The sequence below is a fragment of the Columba livia genome, chromosome 1, assembly GCF_036013475.1.
Source record: "Columba livia isolate bColLiv1 breed racing homer chromosome 1, bColLiv1.pat.W.v2, whole genome shotgun sequence".
Classification (NCBI taxonomy): Eukaryota; Metazoa; Chordata; class Aves; order Columbiformes; family Columbidae; genus Columba; species Columba livia.
This window is the reverse complement of record NC_088602.1, coordinates 168,258,352-168,279,235: the sequence shown is the minus strand read 5'-3', so window position 1 is coordinate 168,279,235 and position 20,884 is coordinate 168,258,352. Positions and strand designations below refer to the sequence as shown.

At 39.0% G+C, this 20,884-nt stretch overlaps 1 protein-coding gene across 23 annotated transcripts in view; it reads left to right on the top strand.

Moving 5' to 3' along the window:
- The window catches only part of ANKS1B (ankyrin repeat and sterile alpha motif domain containing 1B), a 436,519-nt gene that overhangs the window by 363,640 nt on the left and 51,995 nt on the right, over window positions 1-20,884 (top strand). For all 23 annotated transcript variants that reach the window (XM_065043836.1, XM_065043965.1, XM_065043826.1 and 20 more), the window contains one exon: window positions 17,146-17,253. In XM_065043836.1, coding sequence (XP_064899908.1) covers window positions 17,146-17,253 — 108 coding nt within the window. The remainder of the gene's footprint in view (window positions 1-17,145; window positions 17,254-20,884) is intronic.

Here is a 20,884-nt window from a genome sequence, read left to right as displayed (position 1 = left end):
AGCAAAGCAAAGGTTCCTTTGGGAACAAGGCACCTTGGACCAAGAACATGTGTAAATCTAGACAAAAGGCAAAGTGTTAGCTAGAAACTAAACAAGAACAATTTTGACAGGGAATATAGGTTGTGCAGCCTCAGATATCTAGCACCCTGGTACTTCTGGCAAGGATTCTCAGTGGGTTCTGCTGCCATGGACAAGTACATAGGTCCACAGACAAGGGCATGGGGGTGGGAAAGGGCATTTTTATTCTGCTTGGAGGATTTTGTTAATATTTAAGTTAATGAAATGTCTGACCTATTGAATTATTTTCCTAACCATTTATCCAACTTTAAAATGCATGAAAAATTCAATACCACTAACATAGCAAAAATGATTTAAATGTTGTGTGTTCACTGAGTGCATAATGACCTGCGGTGTATAGATAACTTTTCAGTTTGCTGCACAGAGATTTAGCTGTGCAACTTCAAGCTACGTTAAAATAATGATGTACATTTTCCTATTTAATTTTAGAACCTATTTTTCAGTATATGGGTCAGCTCCTTAACTCAGTCCTGTATTAGTCTTGTACAAAACAGGCCTAGCACTATGATCAGGTCTTCCATGTTTTCGTTTCTTTGAAATACTGAACTGTAAATGAGCTGTTTGTATCTAGAATTATAGAGGTGTCCAACAAGAGTTATTTTCTTCTTGCAATCTACACAACAAAAGTTGTGTTTACCCTCTGAAATAAATTATTTTTACTAGTGATATTTCTGCTGATAAATCTTTGCAGTTTTTTAACCTTTCAGGAATTAGAGAGTTTAAGGAGAAAAGACAGTTGCTTTCTTCTTATCTTAATCTCAGTTGTAAAGTTCAACAGATTTTGCTATCATTCATTTTCCCATGTATCTTCTCTGCCATTGTGAGGAACATTTTATCATGCTAGCTTGTGTCTGCATTTTTGCTTGGGTGAGGAAGCTGAGCTGCCTTGATTTTGGACTTGAGATAGACTGTGTGAGCCTCTGTGAGCACATCTGAACGAGTAATTCTTCAGTTGCACACCCCAGAAACATGAGGCTTAGCTCCTAGTTTGCTCCAATGAGGAGCAGTTTGATGCTAATCAAATCTAGGCCTTGGTGGCTGCTGTTTCTCAGGCATGTTGTGGCCAACTCTTCTGCAGTCCCTCACACATTTTTCTTTCCTGCTTTCTATTCACGTGCGTGTGTATGAAGATAACACACATCATTCATTTTTGCATAAAGGTGTGTCCATTTAAATGCCAGATACACACTCGCACACCAAGTATTTGGAATCAACTCAACAAATTATGCCCATTCAAGTTTCATTGAATTCTCCATTTTATGCCATTTAATGCCATAAAACTACACCTTTAGAAGGAGGGGAGCTTGGGAGATCTGTCAACGACGGTCACTGGAAAGTACAGCTGAGGGATACCAGCCCAGGTCTTGTCTGTAGAGTGCTCTAAATTTAGGGGGTTTGTACTATTCATATATGGAAATTCTGCTCGCCCTCCATTTATATTTGATGCAGGCTTTGTTAATGCACATTTTCTTGTTAAACACACAGAATAAAAATGTGGTTGTAGTTACAAGAATGAGTAACTACTCTTGCACACATAGAAGCCTATATATATATATATATATGTATGTATATTCAGGATACACATCACCTGACATTTAATCTCAAAAGGTAGCTTGAAGTGGTGAGCTGCGAGATGAATATTATGCTTTTCCCTTCCTTGATTTTAAGAGATACATGTGGAAAAAAAAAAAATGGCTATTGTAGCACTTTGGCTTTTTAGTGTCTATTGAAAAATAATTCCATGCAGATCTTACGGTAGACACTCTTCCTTGTGCTTGTGAATTGTTTCACAGCTTTACACATCTTAAATGAGATAGCTGGACTACGCTGCTTTAGCATTTAAATGAAGCCAAATTAGTATTCTGTCAGCAAGCAGAAGGGGTTTTTATACTAGAAAGGTGTAGGAGGAAGATGGATAATGATGGATGAAACTTGCTGATACAAACACATGCCATGTTTTCTTAAAAATATGAAATTCTGAACCACTGAAGCTTGTACACTGCTAAAGCTTACCCTAGGTGATTTTAACATATATGCCAATTCCTGAGGGCTCACAAAATTTATTAGCAAAATAATAGGATGGTAACACCCAGAAGTGAATTTTGATATTTTCTAAGTATTTCTTGCATCATATCACTGTAATTATTTTCAGTTTAGACAGTAAGAAAACGTATCCTAGTGAAGAAATTTCATAAGATTATAAATAGCTAACAAGAGATGCAAATAAACAAAGAAAAAAAAAAACAAAACACCCATAGCATGAGCCCATGCTCATCTTTCTTTAAAACATTATTGAATAGCCGTTCTGCAAAATGCTTCCTATTGGTAAAACGTTGTTTTTTCTGTATATCTCAATAAAGAATTAAACAATTATACTATGCCTGATAGTATACTAAGTCGTCCTAGGTCACAGCTGATGAGGGGAGCTGGTTGCAGTGCTCCTAGCAGCACCACTTGTACAGAAAACTCATTGTACAGACTACGAAAGAATAGAAACGTATGTGGGTGTTTGTTCTCTTCGTTTCAACAGCATCCTAGAGGTGCAAAATAAGGACAGAGATTGCTGAAGAATGAGGTGGTCTCTTTCTGCAGGCTTGGGTGGTTATCCTGTAAATGACATATATAATAGACATGAAATATATGTTAAAAATATTTATTACATGGTTATTTCATTGCTTATGGAAGAGAGCAGATGCTGTTAAATCAAATCTGATTTTATTATTAATCCAAAAGCTTCCTTTCCATTTTTCCCTGGGCTTTTTGCATTGCTCGTTGGTCAGCAGTTTCTGCAGCTTCTTTTTGTTGTCATTTCTCCGTGTCACCTCCATAGTGGTCAGCTGGATGAGCTGGGAATATGGTTGCAAATGCAGATTAAATTGTTGAGCAGGGTGGGAGGTGGTAAAGAAATAAAGGGGACCTGGAGCAAAGCTGCAAGGGGAAAAGGAATCTGGAGTCTGTCGGGCTGAAAATAAGATGTGAAGAGAGAGAGGGAGAAGGTTGACAGAAGAGAGAGAAGGAAGTTGAATTTGCAAAGAAAATAGGAACATTGTCTTAAGAGCCACAACAGACAAATAATGTACTCTGGTTTATCACGCATGCCTTGTATATGTCACCTTCAAATAGCTACCTTTTAATTTTACTGTTAAATGTAAATCCTTCCATTAACTATTTCTTATCTGATCTCTATAATGACCCATTTTCTGGTCTTCTTATTCTTCTCCTGTGTTATTCATCCTCTTAAAATTTCTGGCACTCATCTTTCATAGGTTCCAAATACTCATTTTACCTTATTATGTCAGGAGCTTGCGTTGGTTGTATGTGCAGTTAAGAAGTGGATTAATAAAACTTAATGTTTGCATTTTAAGTTCTCAACAGATAGAATTGTAGAATAGTTTGGGTTGGAAGGGACCTTCAGAGCTCATCTAGTACAACCCCCTGCAATGAGCAGAAACATCTTCAACTAGATCAGCTTGCTCAGAGCCCCGTCCAACCTGGCCTTGAATTTTTTCAGGGATGGGGCATCTACCACCTCTCTGGGCAACCTGTGCCAGTGTTTCACCACCCTCATTGTAAAAAGTTTCTTCCTTCTGTCTAGCCTGAATCTCCCCTCCTTTAGTTTAAAATCATTACCCCTGGTTCTGTCATAACACAACTTGCTAGAAAGTCTTTCCCCATCTTTCTTACAGACTCCTTTTAAGTACTGAAAGGCTGCAACAAGGTCTCCCTGGAGCTTTCTCTTCTCCACGTTGAACAACCCCAACTCTGTCAGCCTGTCCTCATAGCAGAGCTGTTCCAGCCCTCTGATCATTTCTGTGGCCTCCTCTGGTCCCTCTCCAACAGGTCCATGTCTTTCCTTTACTGAGGGCTCCAGAGCTGGACACAGGGCTCCAGGTGGGGTCTCATCAGAGTGGAGTAGAGGGGCAGAATCACCTCCCTCGACCTGCTGGCCACACTTCTTTTGATGCCGCCCAAGGTACAATTGGCCTTCTGGGCTGCAAGTGCACATGTCCAATCTTTCATCCAGCAGTACCCCCAGGTCCTTCTCAGTGGGGCTGCTCTCAATCCCTTCATCCCCCAGCCTGTATTTTATAGTTAGGACTTAGTTGTAGCTCATGGTATCTCTCGCCTTTTTTTTTTTTTTTTCTTTGATTTGCACATGGTGCTTTGTCACTTATTGGTTTCACCTTTGCTCCCTAACCACTGATGCAGAGGAATCCCTGGTCTGTGCAAGGTTTCAGCCAAGTTGGTCTGCAGCACAAATGTAGGCTCTCTAAAGGTGTTCATTGCCGCCTGTGTCCCAGTGACGAAGCACATGGTGATGTGTTCAGTATGACCCTAAGCAGCGCTGGTTTGTGAAGCAGCTACGAGCGAGAAGGGCACACCTGGAGTGGTGATGGGGAAATGGGGTGTTAAAGCATCCTGCTGTGATTCAGACTCCTTCAGTATTCAAGAAGAGACTGGACAATGCGTTCAGACACATGGTGTGAACTGTGGAGTTGTCCTGTGCAGGGACAGCAGTTGGACTCAATGATTCTTGTGGGTCCCTTCCAACTCAGGACATTCTGTGGTGAGCATGCTGGTTTTGAAGCGGCACGTCTGCATCAGTCCCCAGAGGGCTCTGCTAGAAGAGAGCTGTTTCCTAGGAGCACATTTTGCAATTTCAGGGTTTGAGTGCACCATGCTCTCCTCTCTCTGTTTGCCGAACTGAAATAGAGATTTTTTTTATTATTATTTCTTTTAATCTCCTGGGCAGCTAGGAAGCACCAGTACATTTAGTGTTTTCTTTTAAAATGTTTTGTTAACTTTACATATCATTCTAAATCTTCAGTCTTGAAGAATCTGGAGAATATTTCCCTGTCTGTCTGTGCTGCACTTTGATGGGAAAACTTGGCTGTGTCACTCTCATGCTGGTTCTGTTCTCTGGGCTCATGGCCAGGGAGGGCACCGAGTCCTGGGGGACAGTGAGAACATCAGCACTTCGTGAATTCCTTTTGGGAGGTATTGATTCAGAAAAGATCAGCGGTACCTATCTCTGACCAAATTAGGGTGGGTTTCTGAAAATAATGGGTTTCTGAAAATTAAGAAATTGCCTGCAGCCAAGTAAGCTCCTTGTATGTGATACAGCAACATAACATTTCAAAAGCGTATTTTAATCTTTTCCTTAAGTATTTTGCATTCCTGTTGCTGAAGTAACAGAGTAATTTACTTTCAATTCTGTGCAGAAATTTGGTTTACTTAGGCTGTTGAGTATCTGTGAGAACTCTGAGGAGAAAATATGAACACGAATAATGAATGGAAAATATTTTGTGATTCAAAGGTTCATATTACAACAGAAACAAGTAAGTTTAAATGTCAAGGTTCTTAAAATGAAAAAAGTCGTACAGTTTTGTGGATGCAGATCTGGATCACAAATACAGGAAGAATTAAAAAAACCCACATAAATGAGATTTGTACTTGAATAGTAGAGTTTTTAAAAGTATACTTGACTAACAGTGACTAAAATTAGGCTTACATATTCATTTGAAAAGCCCAAAATGTTGGTTAATTCTTTAGTACAACTCAGAAATACATTTTAAGTCTATGTAAGATATGTGAAGATATCCCAAATGGCTCGATAATAGAACATAGCAAATATGTAAGTTGCATTATCATCTAATTGTCTGTAATAAGAGAGTTTTTTTCTCTTTTCTTGTTATTCATATAAATTTACTCTTCTGATTCATTATTAATCATAGTTCATGTGGTGATTTGGTATAAAATGTTCATGACAGGATTTCTTGTATTACAGTGAGTTAATGTGATCTGTACTGTAGTGCACCTTGGTGACAAGATGATGTAGAAACTTATTTGGCTTCACAATAATACTGCTGGCTATTATACCTAGTACTATAAATCAATAGATATAAATACACATACAAGCTAATGTCTTTTCTGCTTTAACATTTCAAGCTCTAGCAAAATTAAAGCTTGGCAAACTTGTCATCTTGAGCAAATGTGGATTTTCATGGTGCTGTTTCTGATCTGAAGGGTGATTATTTAACACTGTAGTAACATTTGTACAGTAGGATTAAAATAGAGTATGATCTTCATAACACACAAATGGGCTGAATCAGTTATATAAGATTTAACTGAAGAAATGTGAATTGATTTATTTTGGAAGTGCAGATTGCATGAGAGAATATAACAAGCTCTGAGTGTATTACCAAACGGTAGCACTGAGGAAATAATCTGGGCAGGAGGAGTAGAACTACTGGATATTTGATTGAACATCAGTCAATAGGAGAGTGAAATAGGGATGTTGTGTATACCAACAGGAGGAGTGTGTATAAATACTTGTAGATTTCTGTCCCTTGGTATGGTTCCCTTTATGTTTCAGCTGAGGTAATGTGTTTATACGTTGGATTCTTTATGTCTAGTTAAAAGAAATTTAGAAGCCAGAGTTATTATTGGTAGAAGAGTTTTGCAAAATTGCATGTATGTTATGATAAAAGACTTGCAAAAGAAAGGAAAACTGTTCTTTCTTCTGTTTTATATTATTTATTTTTAAAGTAAAAATTTTATGGTTTAGTATTGCTTTTTAGATGAGGGGAAGAGGGATTGTTTTCTTTTTTTCTGCTCATGTTGTACATTAGAAATCACAGTTTTTTCTCAACTGGAAAACCGATAACCAGATATCAGTGTAATGAGCATGTTCCATCTAGGGTGAACATGACTGAGGACAATTACAACTTTCTGCCAACATGTAAGTGAATGTTATAAGGGAGATAATGAGGTTACATATTAATGAAAACATAATTCAAGAATAAGAATGGTTAATCATTGGATTAAGGATATTTGCTAAATTACAATATTTAGAATTATAAAGAGGCATGGCTAGACATTGGAGAGATTCTTGACAACATTAAGAGTGGATTTGGAATCACTATAGATGTGATTCAGGGCTTCTGACTTCTCATAGCCTGGAGTCACTGTCCTGCAGTTGGCTGAATGCGCAGGTCTGAGAAGTTGTTTTGGTTTCGTGCAGGTCCGAAAATAATGTAACACTGCAAAATAAGGACTGGTGGTGTTATTGCTACTGATGGGAAAGTGTGGAATGAACTCTCTGGCACTGTCTTTCCTTCTTTTGACTTTATTGCATGGGTTGATTTGGTCTAAGGTAAACCACAAGAAAAACAAAGCCTGAGCTGTGGAGATTAGGTTTATCCTGTTTTTGACACTCCCTTTGAAGTGAACTTTCCTTTTTCAAGAACTTTTGATAAGGATGAAGAAAAGAGAAAGAGCAGAGGTGAAGAAAACATGCTACACTGCCCTGTATGAGGGGTCCTGTGCAGTCCTTCTCACTGAGAAAATTCAAATAGAATTTATAGCAAGAAATCCTTTCCCATGATAACGCATTCACTGGTGGATTTTGCCAGAACACTTCATTAATAATGGATCTACCCAAACTGTGGAATTCAAAAAGATACAGACATCTATATTCTTTTTAATTTATAAAATAATTTTAAGGACAACAAGTTTGAGATGACCAAAGCTCTGCTGGTTTTCACTGTTAGTGTGAAGTTCAGTTTATCTGGGTTTTAACAGTAGTACAAAATCAGCTTCCTGTTTGGAGAGCTCTTCAGTACAGCTTGCCCACTTGCTTTGTTCTAATTTGGTTATGTACAAAAATGTTTCTTCCTTAAGACAGACTAATGTTGAATGTTTAATGAAGGAATACGCACAAGAAGATGTGTATGATCTGAACGGCCTTGCGGTTTCAATTTATTTCAAGTCATGCAGACAATAATCCTTTATGTTGGAATTTATCATGTTGCTCAAAGCCACGAGAGAACTTACTTGAGCTATTGACAGATGAATGTTTTTGCCACTTTATTTGTATCCTTTTGTAACCCCACTTTTTGATGGTGTTCCTTCCCGCTCTTACCTCAAGGCATGAAAGAAAAAGATATTTTGAGAAATGCTTTTGCTGTCCCCTTGCTGCCCCTGGCAGAGTTAATCCAGCCATCCTGCTGTGCTAATAGAGTCTGTTCTCTCCCACCCACGGCGCTTCCTCCTCACAGATTAAGAGTCAAAGTACAGCATGATGCCGGCTCTGCCTGTGCTGTATCATCCTGCTCGGCCATGGTGGCCATTGCCTTTTTTTAATATAGTAGTAGCATTGCTACAGTTGTGACAGCATAAAGGATATAAGTGAAGCAAGGATATAAGGGAGAACTAATAGCTTTTGGAAAATGAATGAGATTTGGGGTTCATCGTCTGACAAGCAACTTCACAATCCAAACCAAATATAGGTTAGACAAAATTGCTCTTAATTTATTTTAATTATGCTAATCAATTAGACTGCATGAAAGAAAACAGTAGATTACTACAGCTGCAGTTGAGATTAACTGGTAGCTTTTACATATGTAGTAACTTCTTCCATCTGGTGTTGAAGAATGAGATTGATGAAGGTGGAGGGGGCTGTGGAGCAGGACTGGTCCAATTTATTTAAAGCCGTTTTCTTCCAGAACTTGTAGTAATTGTTTTAATGACTTTAATTAAGTAATTGTTTAATCAGGAGTGATTGCAAACCAGGATAGTATAAGACAACCGGGAAAATAAGTTGATGGAGGATTTTTCTTATTTTTATGCCAAGATTGTATGTCGTGCCATAACCTATACAGAGGTTGTTGATAATTCAAAGTTTATTATTTTGGGGAATGTCCTTGATGAAAGAAAAGTTATTAAACTGGTCAGCTGGCTGTTGCTGCAGAGAAGGTAGAGCAATAATTGAGGGCCCTCTTTATGCCATGTGGTGTATATGTAGGTGTATATTTCCTGTAAGGTAAAGAAAACAAGATATTGATAGAGGTGACATGGACAGTGTAACACATGGTACCTAAAATAGGGTCATTGTTGCCTATACTAGTGCATCACAAAATGTGCTTTACTTCATCCAGTGTGCCAAACGCTGTCAAAGCAGTGTGGCTGAGGCTAAGCAGCCACTCTGCAGTAGGGTGAATCCACACTGATTACAGATAAGACAGAAATAGTTATAAGAAGAAAAACATTTTTCATTACATGACTACCCTGTTTGTTCCAGTCCTCAGGGGGAAAATGGCAGACACCTGCCAGACAAACTAGAAAACTAAGTTTGGTAACTGCTGAATACTATAAAGCATACACTCATAGACCATGGTTTCTGTTAAAACTTTGGCATTAGGCTTCTTTACAGATTTTTTGGTTACGCTAGCCGTTCTCTTCTTTTGGGTGGTCCAGTATGAGAGAAGCTGAGGTTTCACCGTGGTGGATGCATCTCATGTATGACTTGCACCGCTGTGAGCACAAGCAGGTGCTGAAGACATCCATCCTGGGTCACACTTTCGTGCCCATTTTTTTGTGGCACTGTTGGCTCTTCTGTGGTCAAGTAAGAAAGCAGATGAGAAGCTGGCAGTACAGAGAACTGCTCCCTGCCCACTTCCTTGGTCCGTTTTTATGGTGGATGGCACCCCTGGAGTGCAATCCCTGGGCGGTCACTGCCGCAGCTGCTCCTGCTCTGCAGCCCAGCACCCCTCCTTGTCAGACCAAACACTGGTATTTTCTTCTGCAGGTTGTTTTTCTTTTAAGGAAGCATTCGCATGTAGTTTTCACGAGACCTGTAGGACAATTCACCTGTACTTTAGCAGCACATTGGGATGAGTTGTGTCCTTAACATCACTCTCTCAGTCCATACTAGCAGAGTATAGACATTGCCAGTGCTGGCCCTTGTATCAAAGGCTACAAACACTTTTCACACTTTTATCTTTACAATTCTTTTACAGCACTTCTCTTAAAAAAAATGAATAAATATTAATGCTAGCAGTAGGACAATAATTCATTACCAAGCTTGTAACTCTGGGATATTTAAAGCTTTACGGTATAAGGGTATTCTGGATTGCTATGCGAACTGCCCCGTAGCACAGCCTGAATGCAATCCATAGGTAGCTTCTGTGCATCCATTTGGCTTCAACTAGATATTCAAGGGTGGAGCCGATGCTTTTAATGTGAATGGTTTACAATTAAAAAAAAAAAAACACTAAACTGAAGATAATACAATAAGGTCTTCATACATACAGCTGGTAACTTGCAAATATACGAGGAAATGGAATGTGTCCTGAATAACAACGTTTGTTCTGGTCCTTGGTAGAGGTTCCCCTGTCCAGTATTTGGCTTTTCTATCTGTACGTTGAAGACATTCTTTCTGCAATTGTCATGTATCTACAAGCTGTTGATTATTGCAAAAAAATGCATAGAAGGACCTCCATTAAATTCTAGTATTGGAAGGAGATATTTAACACCACCTTAGGTGTTAAATAATATATTAGTTAGTTAGTTAGTTAGTATATCTAATATACTGACATCTGTATAATTTGTATAATTAACTGATATTATTATCCCATGTCAGTGCTTACCTTCTAATGTCTGCATTGGTTTTAACTGTGAGCTGGTCATCTGCATTTTCACTCCAAGCAGCAAATGGCTGTTTGCTGCTTCTGGTATTATGGAAAGGTTCCTCACTATGTGTTACTAGAAAGCTCCAGTGTGTAAGGGAAGTTATTTATTTAGTAGACGAATAACCTGTTCTTTAAAGGGACTTGAATGTTGGGTATTTTTTTTTCCTTTTGCTTGGAATTAAGTCCATGATGAAATTGAATCAAGATCAGAAAAAGGATCAGTTCTAGAGCTGATTTTCTATGGAGATTTGTATTTTATCTCCTATTTCTTGTTACACTAGCTGTATTTCACGCTTGTGTACAGTTTAATGTGCTTTGCTGATAATTGCATATTAAAAAATAGATAAATAAATGATTAGTCATTATGAAATGTGTTGTAGTACCAGTAACTTTAATTATAATTTATCTGCTATATAAGTAATCCTGCAAAATATTGTGGGATAACATATTGGTATTGCAGTTACTCATAGCTCTATATGATTAACATGAAGACCTCAAGGATGTTGGCCAGGAATGATACTAGAATGATGATTAAGGGAGTGGAGCATCTCCCTTATGAGGAAAGGCTGAGGGAGCTGGGGCTCTTTAGCTTGGAGGAGACTGAGGAGTGACTTCATTAATCTTTACAGACATATAAAGGGTGAGTGTCACGAGGATGGAGCCAGGCTCTTCTCGGTGACAACCAATGGTAGGACAAGGGGTAATGGGTACAAACTGGAACACAAAAGGTTCCACTTAAATTTGAGAAGAAACTTCTTCTCAGTGAGGGTGACAGAGCACTGGAACAGGCTGTCCAGGGAGGTTGTGGAGTCTCCTTCTCTGGAGACATTCAAAACTCACCTGGACACCTTCCTGTGTAACCTCATCTAGGTGTTCCTGCTCCGGCAGGGGGATTGGACTAGACGATACTTCAAAGTCCTTTCCAATCCCTGACATTCTGTGATTCTGTGATTCCTGGTCTCTGTGACAACACATTTTCCAAATCTGATCTGCACCAGTGACTAAACTCATCATTACCTCAACACACAGGTGGAAATGCAAGTCACTAGCAGAGGGAGCAGTGTAAGAGGTCTGTCCTCTCAGTTGGGACTCAATTTGCAAATTTATTCCAGATTTCAAGGTGCTCAGTACTTTTTCCACTTGCTACCTGTGAAAACAGAAGGAATTTTTTCAGTTTATCTACAGACTTGCTTTCTGATTGCTATTTTCCACATAAGTAATATTTTAAGCCTTGTTTCTTAGAAGAGGTAATCATTATTGTGATAATCTTTGTGTTTGTATGTATAATAGACATTTAGGGATTCTGATTTATAGGTTTTTGAGCCTCATGTAATACAAATGCACATATGTAATATTTGTCGTTACATCTGAGGCTTGCAAAATGATTAAATTGCGATTTTTTTATTTTTAAGTCCATGGATTTAACTTCTTTTGAATTTAAATCAATGTTTTTAAAAACTGGTTCAGCATGTAGCCTGAGACACATCCTAAGGAGATGGAGTGGCTAGGTCTCACTATTGGCCAGGTCTTATTTCATTGTATTTTCCTGATGTTTATTAACTTTTTTTTTTTCACTGAAATATTAAGGTTTATCAATTACAAGCATAAAATCATGATTTTGTGGTGTTTTTTTTTTTTTTATCTTTAGTGGAGCCATAAGTACCAGCACCTGATATTGTCAGACAGAATTCTTAAGCTAATGAGAATTTGAAAAACAGTTTAGTGAAAAAAATGGCTTGTCTGGCAAAGTCAGGCAAAAAGTTCCCACAGCCTGGGTAGTACCAAAGGGTGTCCTGAGAACTTCTGCAACAAATAAGAAATCCTCACATGCCTGAATCTGATCTGGGCTGGCAATGGGTGAACGGCGTTAGAATACCTCTGCTCTGACTGCAAGCTGATCGGCAGCTCAGAGGAGTGTTAACAACCCGGGATTCAAATTACCTTTACTTGGAGAAGACTTTTGGCCTCTGACTTCTCAGTAGCATTAAAGTGAAGACCCATAACTAAATTATGGATTTGAAGGGGGGCGGGCAGGAAATAAACAAATGTCAGTTCCTCATGATAATGTATAGAAATGGGACTTACATCTGTCTCTGTGAAATGCTGTCACCAAGACAACTGAGTACTGTTTCCAGTTAGATAATTAATTCAGGGGGATAATGGTGCATATTTCATATCATTATGATATGAAATCATGAGTCTCTTACAAGTTGCATCTAATAAACAATCAATGTCTAATAAACAATCACCTCCATTGCGGTTGGGGAAACCAGAGAAGTCTTGCATCGAGCAGAATTGCAGCACGTCTCTGATCACCTCCTTCGGAGCTTCTCTGTTTTCATGAGCCGGTGCTTTGCTGGCTGTGCAGGGCTGTACGGGAAAATCCCCACACTGTTAAAAATGGCAAGGGTTTGTGATAATTTAAGGTTGGAAGGAATCAGCGGTTGCAGTCAGGATGAGAAAGAGCATAACATATCACTATGTGAAAAAATGCAACAGAATATTAATATGGTTTGGACTGAAGTTGACTGTGTCTGGTATTGGTAAACCACTGGACATCCAATATTGCAGCTGACTCAGGCAAATTTATCTTTCAAAATGTGCCAGTTATTACACCATATAATCTTGGTGTGTGTATGGGATATGGAGCTCTTTCAACTTCGGGTTTTTTTTTTTTTTTTTGGTAACTATTGGTCACTGACAGCAGTTCCATGGGTAGGATTTGCAAAATTTTGGACAACTGTCCATGCTGGAAATTTATATAGCAACTGTATTTGATCAACTCTCAAATATTCAGTTAAACCAGTCATGATGGTCAGGTGAGCTGTATTGGTCAGTCTGGGCTTGCTGCCTGCGTATACTGGGCACTGCTGTGTTTTAGGATTAGCCCTGTGGGGCAGCATTGTGGCAGGAAAGTGGTATGTATTAATATATTCTTCACCTGCAATTCCAGATAACCTGGAGTTAATTCCAATATGACCAGCAGTAAAATGGTTAATAAAATTGAATTTAGCTAGTGTTTCAGGCTTTTTACATAGAGACGTAGGAATGTCACAGCTTGTTAGGTTGTATTTACCATTTTTTCTTCTGAAATTCTGAAGTATCTGATTACTAGTACTACTCTGATCACTCTCTGGTTTTCCACTTCGTAGCTAGTTCCTGGTGTCTGATTGCCACCGCATGTTTAGTCCAGACTGCTATTTGCACTGTTATGGTACTAATTTTACCCCATACAATAACTTTCCAGATTATTCCAAAAGAAAGCTAACTGATGTCTTAAATTTCAGCAAGCTTTATAATACCCATTTTAAAAAAAAATGAAGAATAATTATAAAAATACAGTATTGGATCATATTCAATCAGAAAAAAAGATCAGGCAGAAAAATGTTGCAGAAATAACGTTCAATTTTAGATGGAATAATGTGTTAATTCCAGCATCTGCACATATACAGTCATCAGGGAGCTACTGGGCTACATATGTTTGGTTTTTAAAACATCTGTCAACTAAGTCAGAAATCTGAATGCAAAGTGTTGCATTGGTTGCATTTGTGGATTTCTTACATTTCCTAGTGGAATTCCATTTTGTATGCTAATCATTGGAGAATATGGAGGTAAAAATAGGATTAAATTTGTGTGCATGTATCATTTCTTTGGACAAATGACTTATCCGTTCTCCTTCAGTTGTATTACAACTTCAAATATAAGAAAATATATGAGATGGAGTTGCATTATTGTTGTCGTGGGTATGCTATTGTTGGTGTGGAAAGAGGCATGTCATGTACATGCTTTTTTTTGTCCCAGTAACAAAACAGCAGGTTGTGGAGGGCCTTAAGCTACTCTTAACAGTTTCATGACATATTGTAGCTGATTCCTGCAGCCACACTGCAAAACTCATTTTGTTGTCATATATGAAGTAGGCTACAATCCATTTGTCAAAATGCTTCACTGCATAGCACTTAGGCGCATTGTATTGATTGTCCTTATAGTTCAGTGTTAATATGTTCACTTTTACCTGGTATATAGAAAATATTCATGGGGAACTAACTTGTGGTCTAGGTAGGTGCCAGACTTCGAAAGGTTATTTGATACACAGTGTTAAGGTATTTCTAAAATACTGCTTTAGGCAACTTTACCATTGCACACTGTTTACCTATATTCATGATATTTGACATTTTTGATAAATACTGTCAAGGACAATCCATCACAGAGCAAGTTTTTAGAATTTCAATGTGTTTGTTAAACTCCCAGAACTCAAATACAGCAGTGTTTCAGAAGATAGGTTTTCCAAGTAGGAAAATTACTAGGGTGTCCATTTCCAGAAGAGCACAGCTGTCTTCAGTTAACAGAGAGTGTGGTCCAGATGAGACTGGGTACATCTGCCCATTGGCTGAGGACCATATATTTCTGCAGGTTGCATCTTTAAATCCCTACCACTTCAGATTTGGGGTGACCACCATTTTAGCAGAAAAACAAAATGTGGAATAAGTTTAGCAGTGTTTACGGAGTTCAAAGATCTGTGTTGCTTTCAAATTGAGCGCAGTTGTTGAAATAATATAACCATTTAGACCCGTCTGCTGATCTCTTATGTGTAAAGTCCCTCGAGACTCGTGTCCTTTTCCCTCCTGTTGTTGAACAGCTCTGTGAAGTCTAAGAGAATTGCTCTGTGATACAGCTAATAAGGCAGTCAGAGAATTGCTTTGTGATGTAGGCTAATAAGGCAGTCAAGGCACTGAGGAGCTTGAAACAACCTAGGAACTGTAGCTTGACTTGAAAATCTCTGGGTAAATGCTCTCGATGACAGGGAAGTATTATGAAAGAATAAAGTTCACTGAAATGCATTACCTGAGTAACGCTTAAAGCAGCTGTAGTTAATTCACGTGTTTCATATAGCTAAATACGGAGATAAACTGTGCGCCCTTCTGTTCATCATTCAGTGTAAACTGAATACATAACTAAGTCTCCTGCATGCCTCCGGCATTTTTGCGTGTGCTGTGCTTTCTCAGCTTCACTCGTGCTTCTCCAGATTTAGACTAATGGGGGAGCACAGAGCCAGGCCTGTGGGGCTCTGCAGCCTGGGCCTGCTGCTGGGCTGCAGGCTCTGCAACAACCCTGTCAGCAGCCTCTCGGAGGAAGATCTTCGTGTCAAAGCCCATCACTTTGTAGTTGTGAGCAAACAACATGTTCTTGATGTTCAATGGTATCAGATAGCACAGAGACATCCAACAGAGGAAGTGTGTGCAACTTCATGTGCCCATGGATAGGCAGGAGTTCACTCACCAAAATAAACGCAGCATGTTGCTGTACCATATCCTGAGGTATTTGGATCTAAAAGATTCTTTGGGAGAGTTTTTGGGGTTTGAGGGTTTTGTTTGTTCTCATGAATGGTAGCTCTTAGTTGTTCTGCTTAAACTGAGGTAGTTGTTCGCTTAAGAGGTAGCATTTTCAGGGTTTTTTGGGGACTATTACTTTTTCTAGGTTGAGTGAGAAGTTCCTCTTGACGAAAGGGTGTTGACACACGGTGGTCCTAAATATAGTGGGAAGTACTGTCTTCTGAAAGGGAATGGAGGCAGCTCTGGTATATGGAACTGTATCTACAGTCTGGAAGAGTTATGTGAGGACACTGCTGTTTGCAGAGCAGAGGCTTACATCTACAATTATGGCTGGTTTATACTTTGAAGCCATTGTAGCCATTAAAGAATAGCATCGAAATATGACTTCTGTTCCACTAGTGCTTAAGTTTCCAACTTTCTGCTTCTGACCTCTCTGTTCTCCTGAGAGTGGTGCTGATTTTGTGTATAGTAGGAACATGGAGAGATATAAATGGGGAATAGTTGCAGTAAATTTGGAAAAATCTTTTTGGAAGTGTTCTTGGAGTTTGGACAAGCACAAGGTATTTGAACTTGTCCATTGATGGTCATGTTTGTGTGCAGCAGAGATTTTTTTTTTTCCGTTGCGTTTGGTAATAGTAATAGATCTTCAGGACGAAATTTGTCTGTCCTATGTTTCTTATGCAAGGATGTTTCTACACAATAATGCAAACTGTTATGTCATTCGGAGATTACCCATGAAAGGCATGGTGAATAGATTTAGAGTGATAACATTTATTCATTGTGCGGTTCCTTTTCTCCCATCTTGCCCCCTCTAAGCATTTTCTGGCTGTTCCTCTCTCTCTTCCCGATTCCTCCCATTCCTGTGAATACCTTTAATCCTCATCATTCATCATTTGCCTGTGCTTCTACGTTTCTTTCTCCAGTCTCCTCCTCCTCTTCCCTTGGTTTTACTCCCGCTCTGCTGCCTTCTCGTTTCATTTTCCTTTCCTCCTGACTCATTTCTGAGCCTATTTTTTTTTCTGTTTTCCAAATCTATACCTGCTTAGTTTTTTTTTTTTTCCTTTGTTTTATAGGATTTTTCCTCTGATCTTTCCTCTCACTTTCTCTGCTGATTGTTTGCTTCACACTGTTCTCTGTCTGCTTAACCTGTGTAGTGGACCAACTTGTTAAAAGGTTTAAAGAGAAAATGGCTTCACTCTGAATGGATCTTCCTTTAGTCATTGCAGTGTGGTCTGTTTAATGAGATATCTTTGCTATTTTTTCAGGTCTTAAAAATTAGCTTGATTGGCCACCGGAAGCGCGTTCTGGCATCTTTGGGAGACAGGCTTCACGAAGATCCTCCTCAGAAACCACCTCGGTCAATAACCCTCAGGGTGAGTCCCCAGGAAAATTTGTTCACGTTTCTCAAAAGTTCAGCAAGTGTTTCATAACATTCGTGTGAAAACAATTGCTGCTTTGAGTGGGATTCAACTCACTTCAGCAGTTTACAGTGTAGACATCTTAGGCTGACCCTCTCAGTTACACCTCCCTGTATAGCCAGCAGAGATAGATTCATCTGACCTGTTTCAGATGTCTACCTTAGGATAAGTAGTATCTTAGAAATACCAGCTTATCTTCTTTGCTCAAGAAACTAGCTCAGGACCAGGTATGTGCAAGATGTATGTCTACATTTGCCCACAGGAATCTCAGCCTAGGCTATCAATATTGCAGAAGGAGAACTATCATTTTTCTTTCATGTTTTCAAATGCTTGTACTTTTCAGACATATGCTTTATACTTTCTTTAAGGAAAACCTCTTGAAATTGTTGAGATAGAAATGCTATTAAAATGTTTGTGTATCAGAAGTTTGTCATGTTGTTAATTTTCAGTTGCATTCCCACTTTCAGAAACCTTGTTGCAATATCCCTGGGGTTTTTCCACACTTGACCAGATTTAAGCTCCTCTCATTAAACCACCTTCACTCAGTTTCTCCAATCCAATGCCTTTGCTTCCTTGCTGTCTGTTACCCTTACAGAGTTGTGGTCTGATGATCCACTCCTACTGCGTTCTCTCCAAGGGAGTTCATATCAACACTTTTTATTTTGATATTTTAGGTCACACCTTTTGCATTTGATTGGATCTGATTATTTTCATGGGGCTGTATTTCTGAGTGGAGTCTCATTTGGGACTAAATTTCCAAATGTCAGAGAGTGTCGATGCTCACAAGTTAAATTTCCTAGTGTAAAGAGAAAAAGAGAAAGACAGAATGAGGGCTTATTTTTACATACACCTACAATTTCTGTGACCAGCCTGTTTTCACCCTGCTTATTTTCAAATGCCACATATATCTCCTCCTCAAATTCAGCCTATTCCTAATACTGTGTTAAAAAAGGTCTCATAGGTCTATAATATCCTGCTTTAAGGCACATTGCATAAATGTGCAGATATTTTTCTTTGATATTTGATGTATTATGTGAATGATTTCCTGATGCATGGCAGGTGTTAAAACACTCCTGGGAAAGAGGAATCGTTTGAAAGTTGCATGTTATTGCTCAATACTTTCAGTGCTCTGAACTGGAGAATTAGTTCCTCTTCAGCTGGTGAGAAAGTTTCCACAGCCCATGTTATTGGTTAGGACTGTATATTCTCTGTTAATAGTGAAGAGAAAACTGGATGTCCTCCATCTGTAGTCAAAGTGATAAAAAGTAGTCTGCTACTCCACAGCCAGAGCTACTGATGCGGGCAAATGCTAAATGTATTTCATCACCTCATGGTATTGGAGTCTTCACAGAGAATCCTAAAGAGGAGGACATGAGTTTTGATTAAGGTTTTCTATCCCATCAGCTGTTACTATGCCCTTTCACATGAAATGAGGACATAGTGTTTAGTGTGTAGTTTGCAATATTTTTTTAGCTTGAAAATTGGTTTAGATAAAGCATCTGCAGCTACTGGAAGGTTTATTTATATCTGTTAGAAAAGGTAGTTTAAAGAGTCTACCTTTAAGGTTGCAAGGTCGACCTAAGCATGGCTAACACTTCATCTTTTTAAACTCTTTTTGTATTGTCTTTTAAAATATTTCAAAGTAAAAAATTGTTAAATAATGAGGAAAAGCATCAAACATAAAATTTTCCACAAAATATATTATTGCCAAAGTAACTGTGTACTATGGAAAAGTTATTTTGATTTCAAAGCCATATATTTGAAAGTTAGAAAATGCTGGATCTCAGGTTACTTATGCAATCTGGCTTTCCTTCCTTGAGTGTGTTACAGTCTTTAATTACAGGACCAGTATCCATATTGATAGAACCCCATACTCACCTGGTCGGCATGGGAAGCTGGAATTTAAACTTGAGGAATGACAATTTACACTGAAAATTTGAAGAAGCATTGCAATAATAATGATGGTTTAAGACAGGAAAGCCTTTGCTAGAGAGGATTCTTCCTTTATGAACTGTTAGACAAATGTCTGTGGGGCACAAGGTGCACCTCAGCAGCCTGGGGAGGGATCTCTTAAGCTCCTTTCCAGCCCTGACCTGTGTGGTTCCAGCTTTATGTGACCAGCAAGACTGAAAGGTGGGGATGAAGCAGGTTTTGATAGTGAAATATTTGCTCAGGCATCCCTGCAGGGCACGTATCCATGCACTCACAACAGGTTGGAAACATTACATGAATACCTGGTGACTAACTGCAGCGTGGGACTGAGTATGTGATAGCACCTGCACGGGCATCCATGCAGAGTGTAAAGGAGATGAGAATGTGGGTATGGACTGAGGGAGAGGAATGAAGAAAGAATGGGAGAGGGACTCATGATTAAAGGAATAGATGTAGCTATGAAAATACAGATTTACACCTGCTTTTGCCACAGAGCCCTTGGATAACGCTTGCTAAGTTATTTAGGTAATTGCCTCATAAACAGTCACTAATTGTATGTCACTGACATTCTGCATATTTGACTGGAGTCTCGAGTCTGATTTTACGCAAGTGCTGAGCACACAGTGCTGCAAATTAGATCACTAGAAGTGGAGTTTTGAATACAAGCACTTGGAAAATCAGGCAATAGTTATTGTAATTGGGCATCCAAAGTGACTGATATTCTTTTAACCTCTGTCGGTGTGTCTCAGGTCCCCCACCTCTCCTGAAGTGGTGATTATAAGATGCCAGAACTAACAGGGCGTGGTGAAAATAAGTTGATTGATGTTCATAAAGCACTTAGGAGCGTCATGAAAATGCCAATATTAGTCATCCTCTCTTCCGAGCAGGATTTGAATAGAGTTTAGGGACGGGGTTTGGGGCCACACAATGCAGTGAGAATAAAATACTGACTACACGATAACTAATGATAACACAGCACTGAGTATATGACAACATGCTGCACAGTTGAGGATCCATCTGTGCTGTGAAGGACGACTTTGAGAAAATAGCATAAAATCATACAATTACATACTGTTCCATTATGCAGAGGGACCATCATTCTTTTATTTCTTGACTTTGTAATTCCTGTCTGTATTGCCTTGCCAGCAATCTTCCGATATAGATTTCTGAGTGAATTTCCTTTTTATATGCAGTTTGATAAAATATGAAAAGCTCAATGAGAGCTGTAATCTGTATATTCATTGCACGGTCATCTGTCACTTTGATGCACTCATGGCCATATCAGTCTGTGAACAGTGAGTGAATCATGATTTGGATCAGGGAGAGGTTATGTGCCTGGCTGGAGGGGCAGGTAGCAGACATTAGAAAGGATCCTGTGTGCTACCCCTGTACTCAGGTTATTTTCAGGGCAGAGACATCTGCACCATCTAGCCAGAACTGGGCAGAACAACACCCTTGTTGAAGAACGGGGGGTAGGCTTTAGATATTAGCCCTCACCAAACCTCCAGAGTGTATGCAGATAACAGCTTTTCAGAAGCTTTTAACTGGGCCAAATGTAGGTGGATTTTTGTGAAGGAGGGAAAAAGACTACTCCTAAGAGGAAAACACTGCTTTCTTTGCCCTAGGAAATGTCAAGTGCCTGTCTCAGATCATG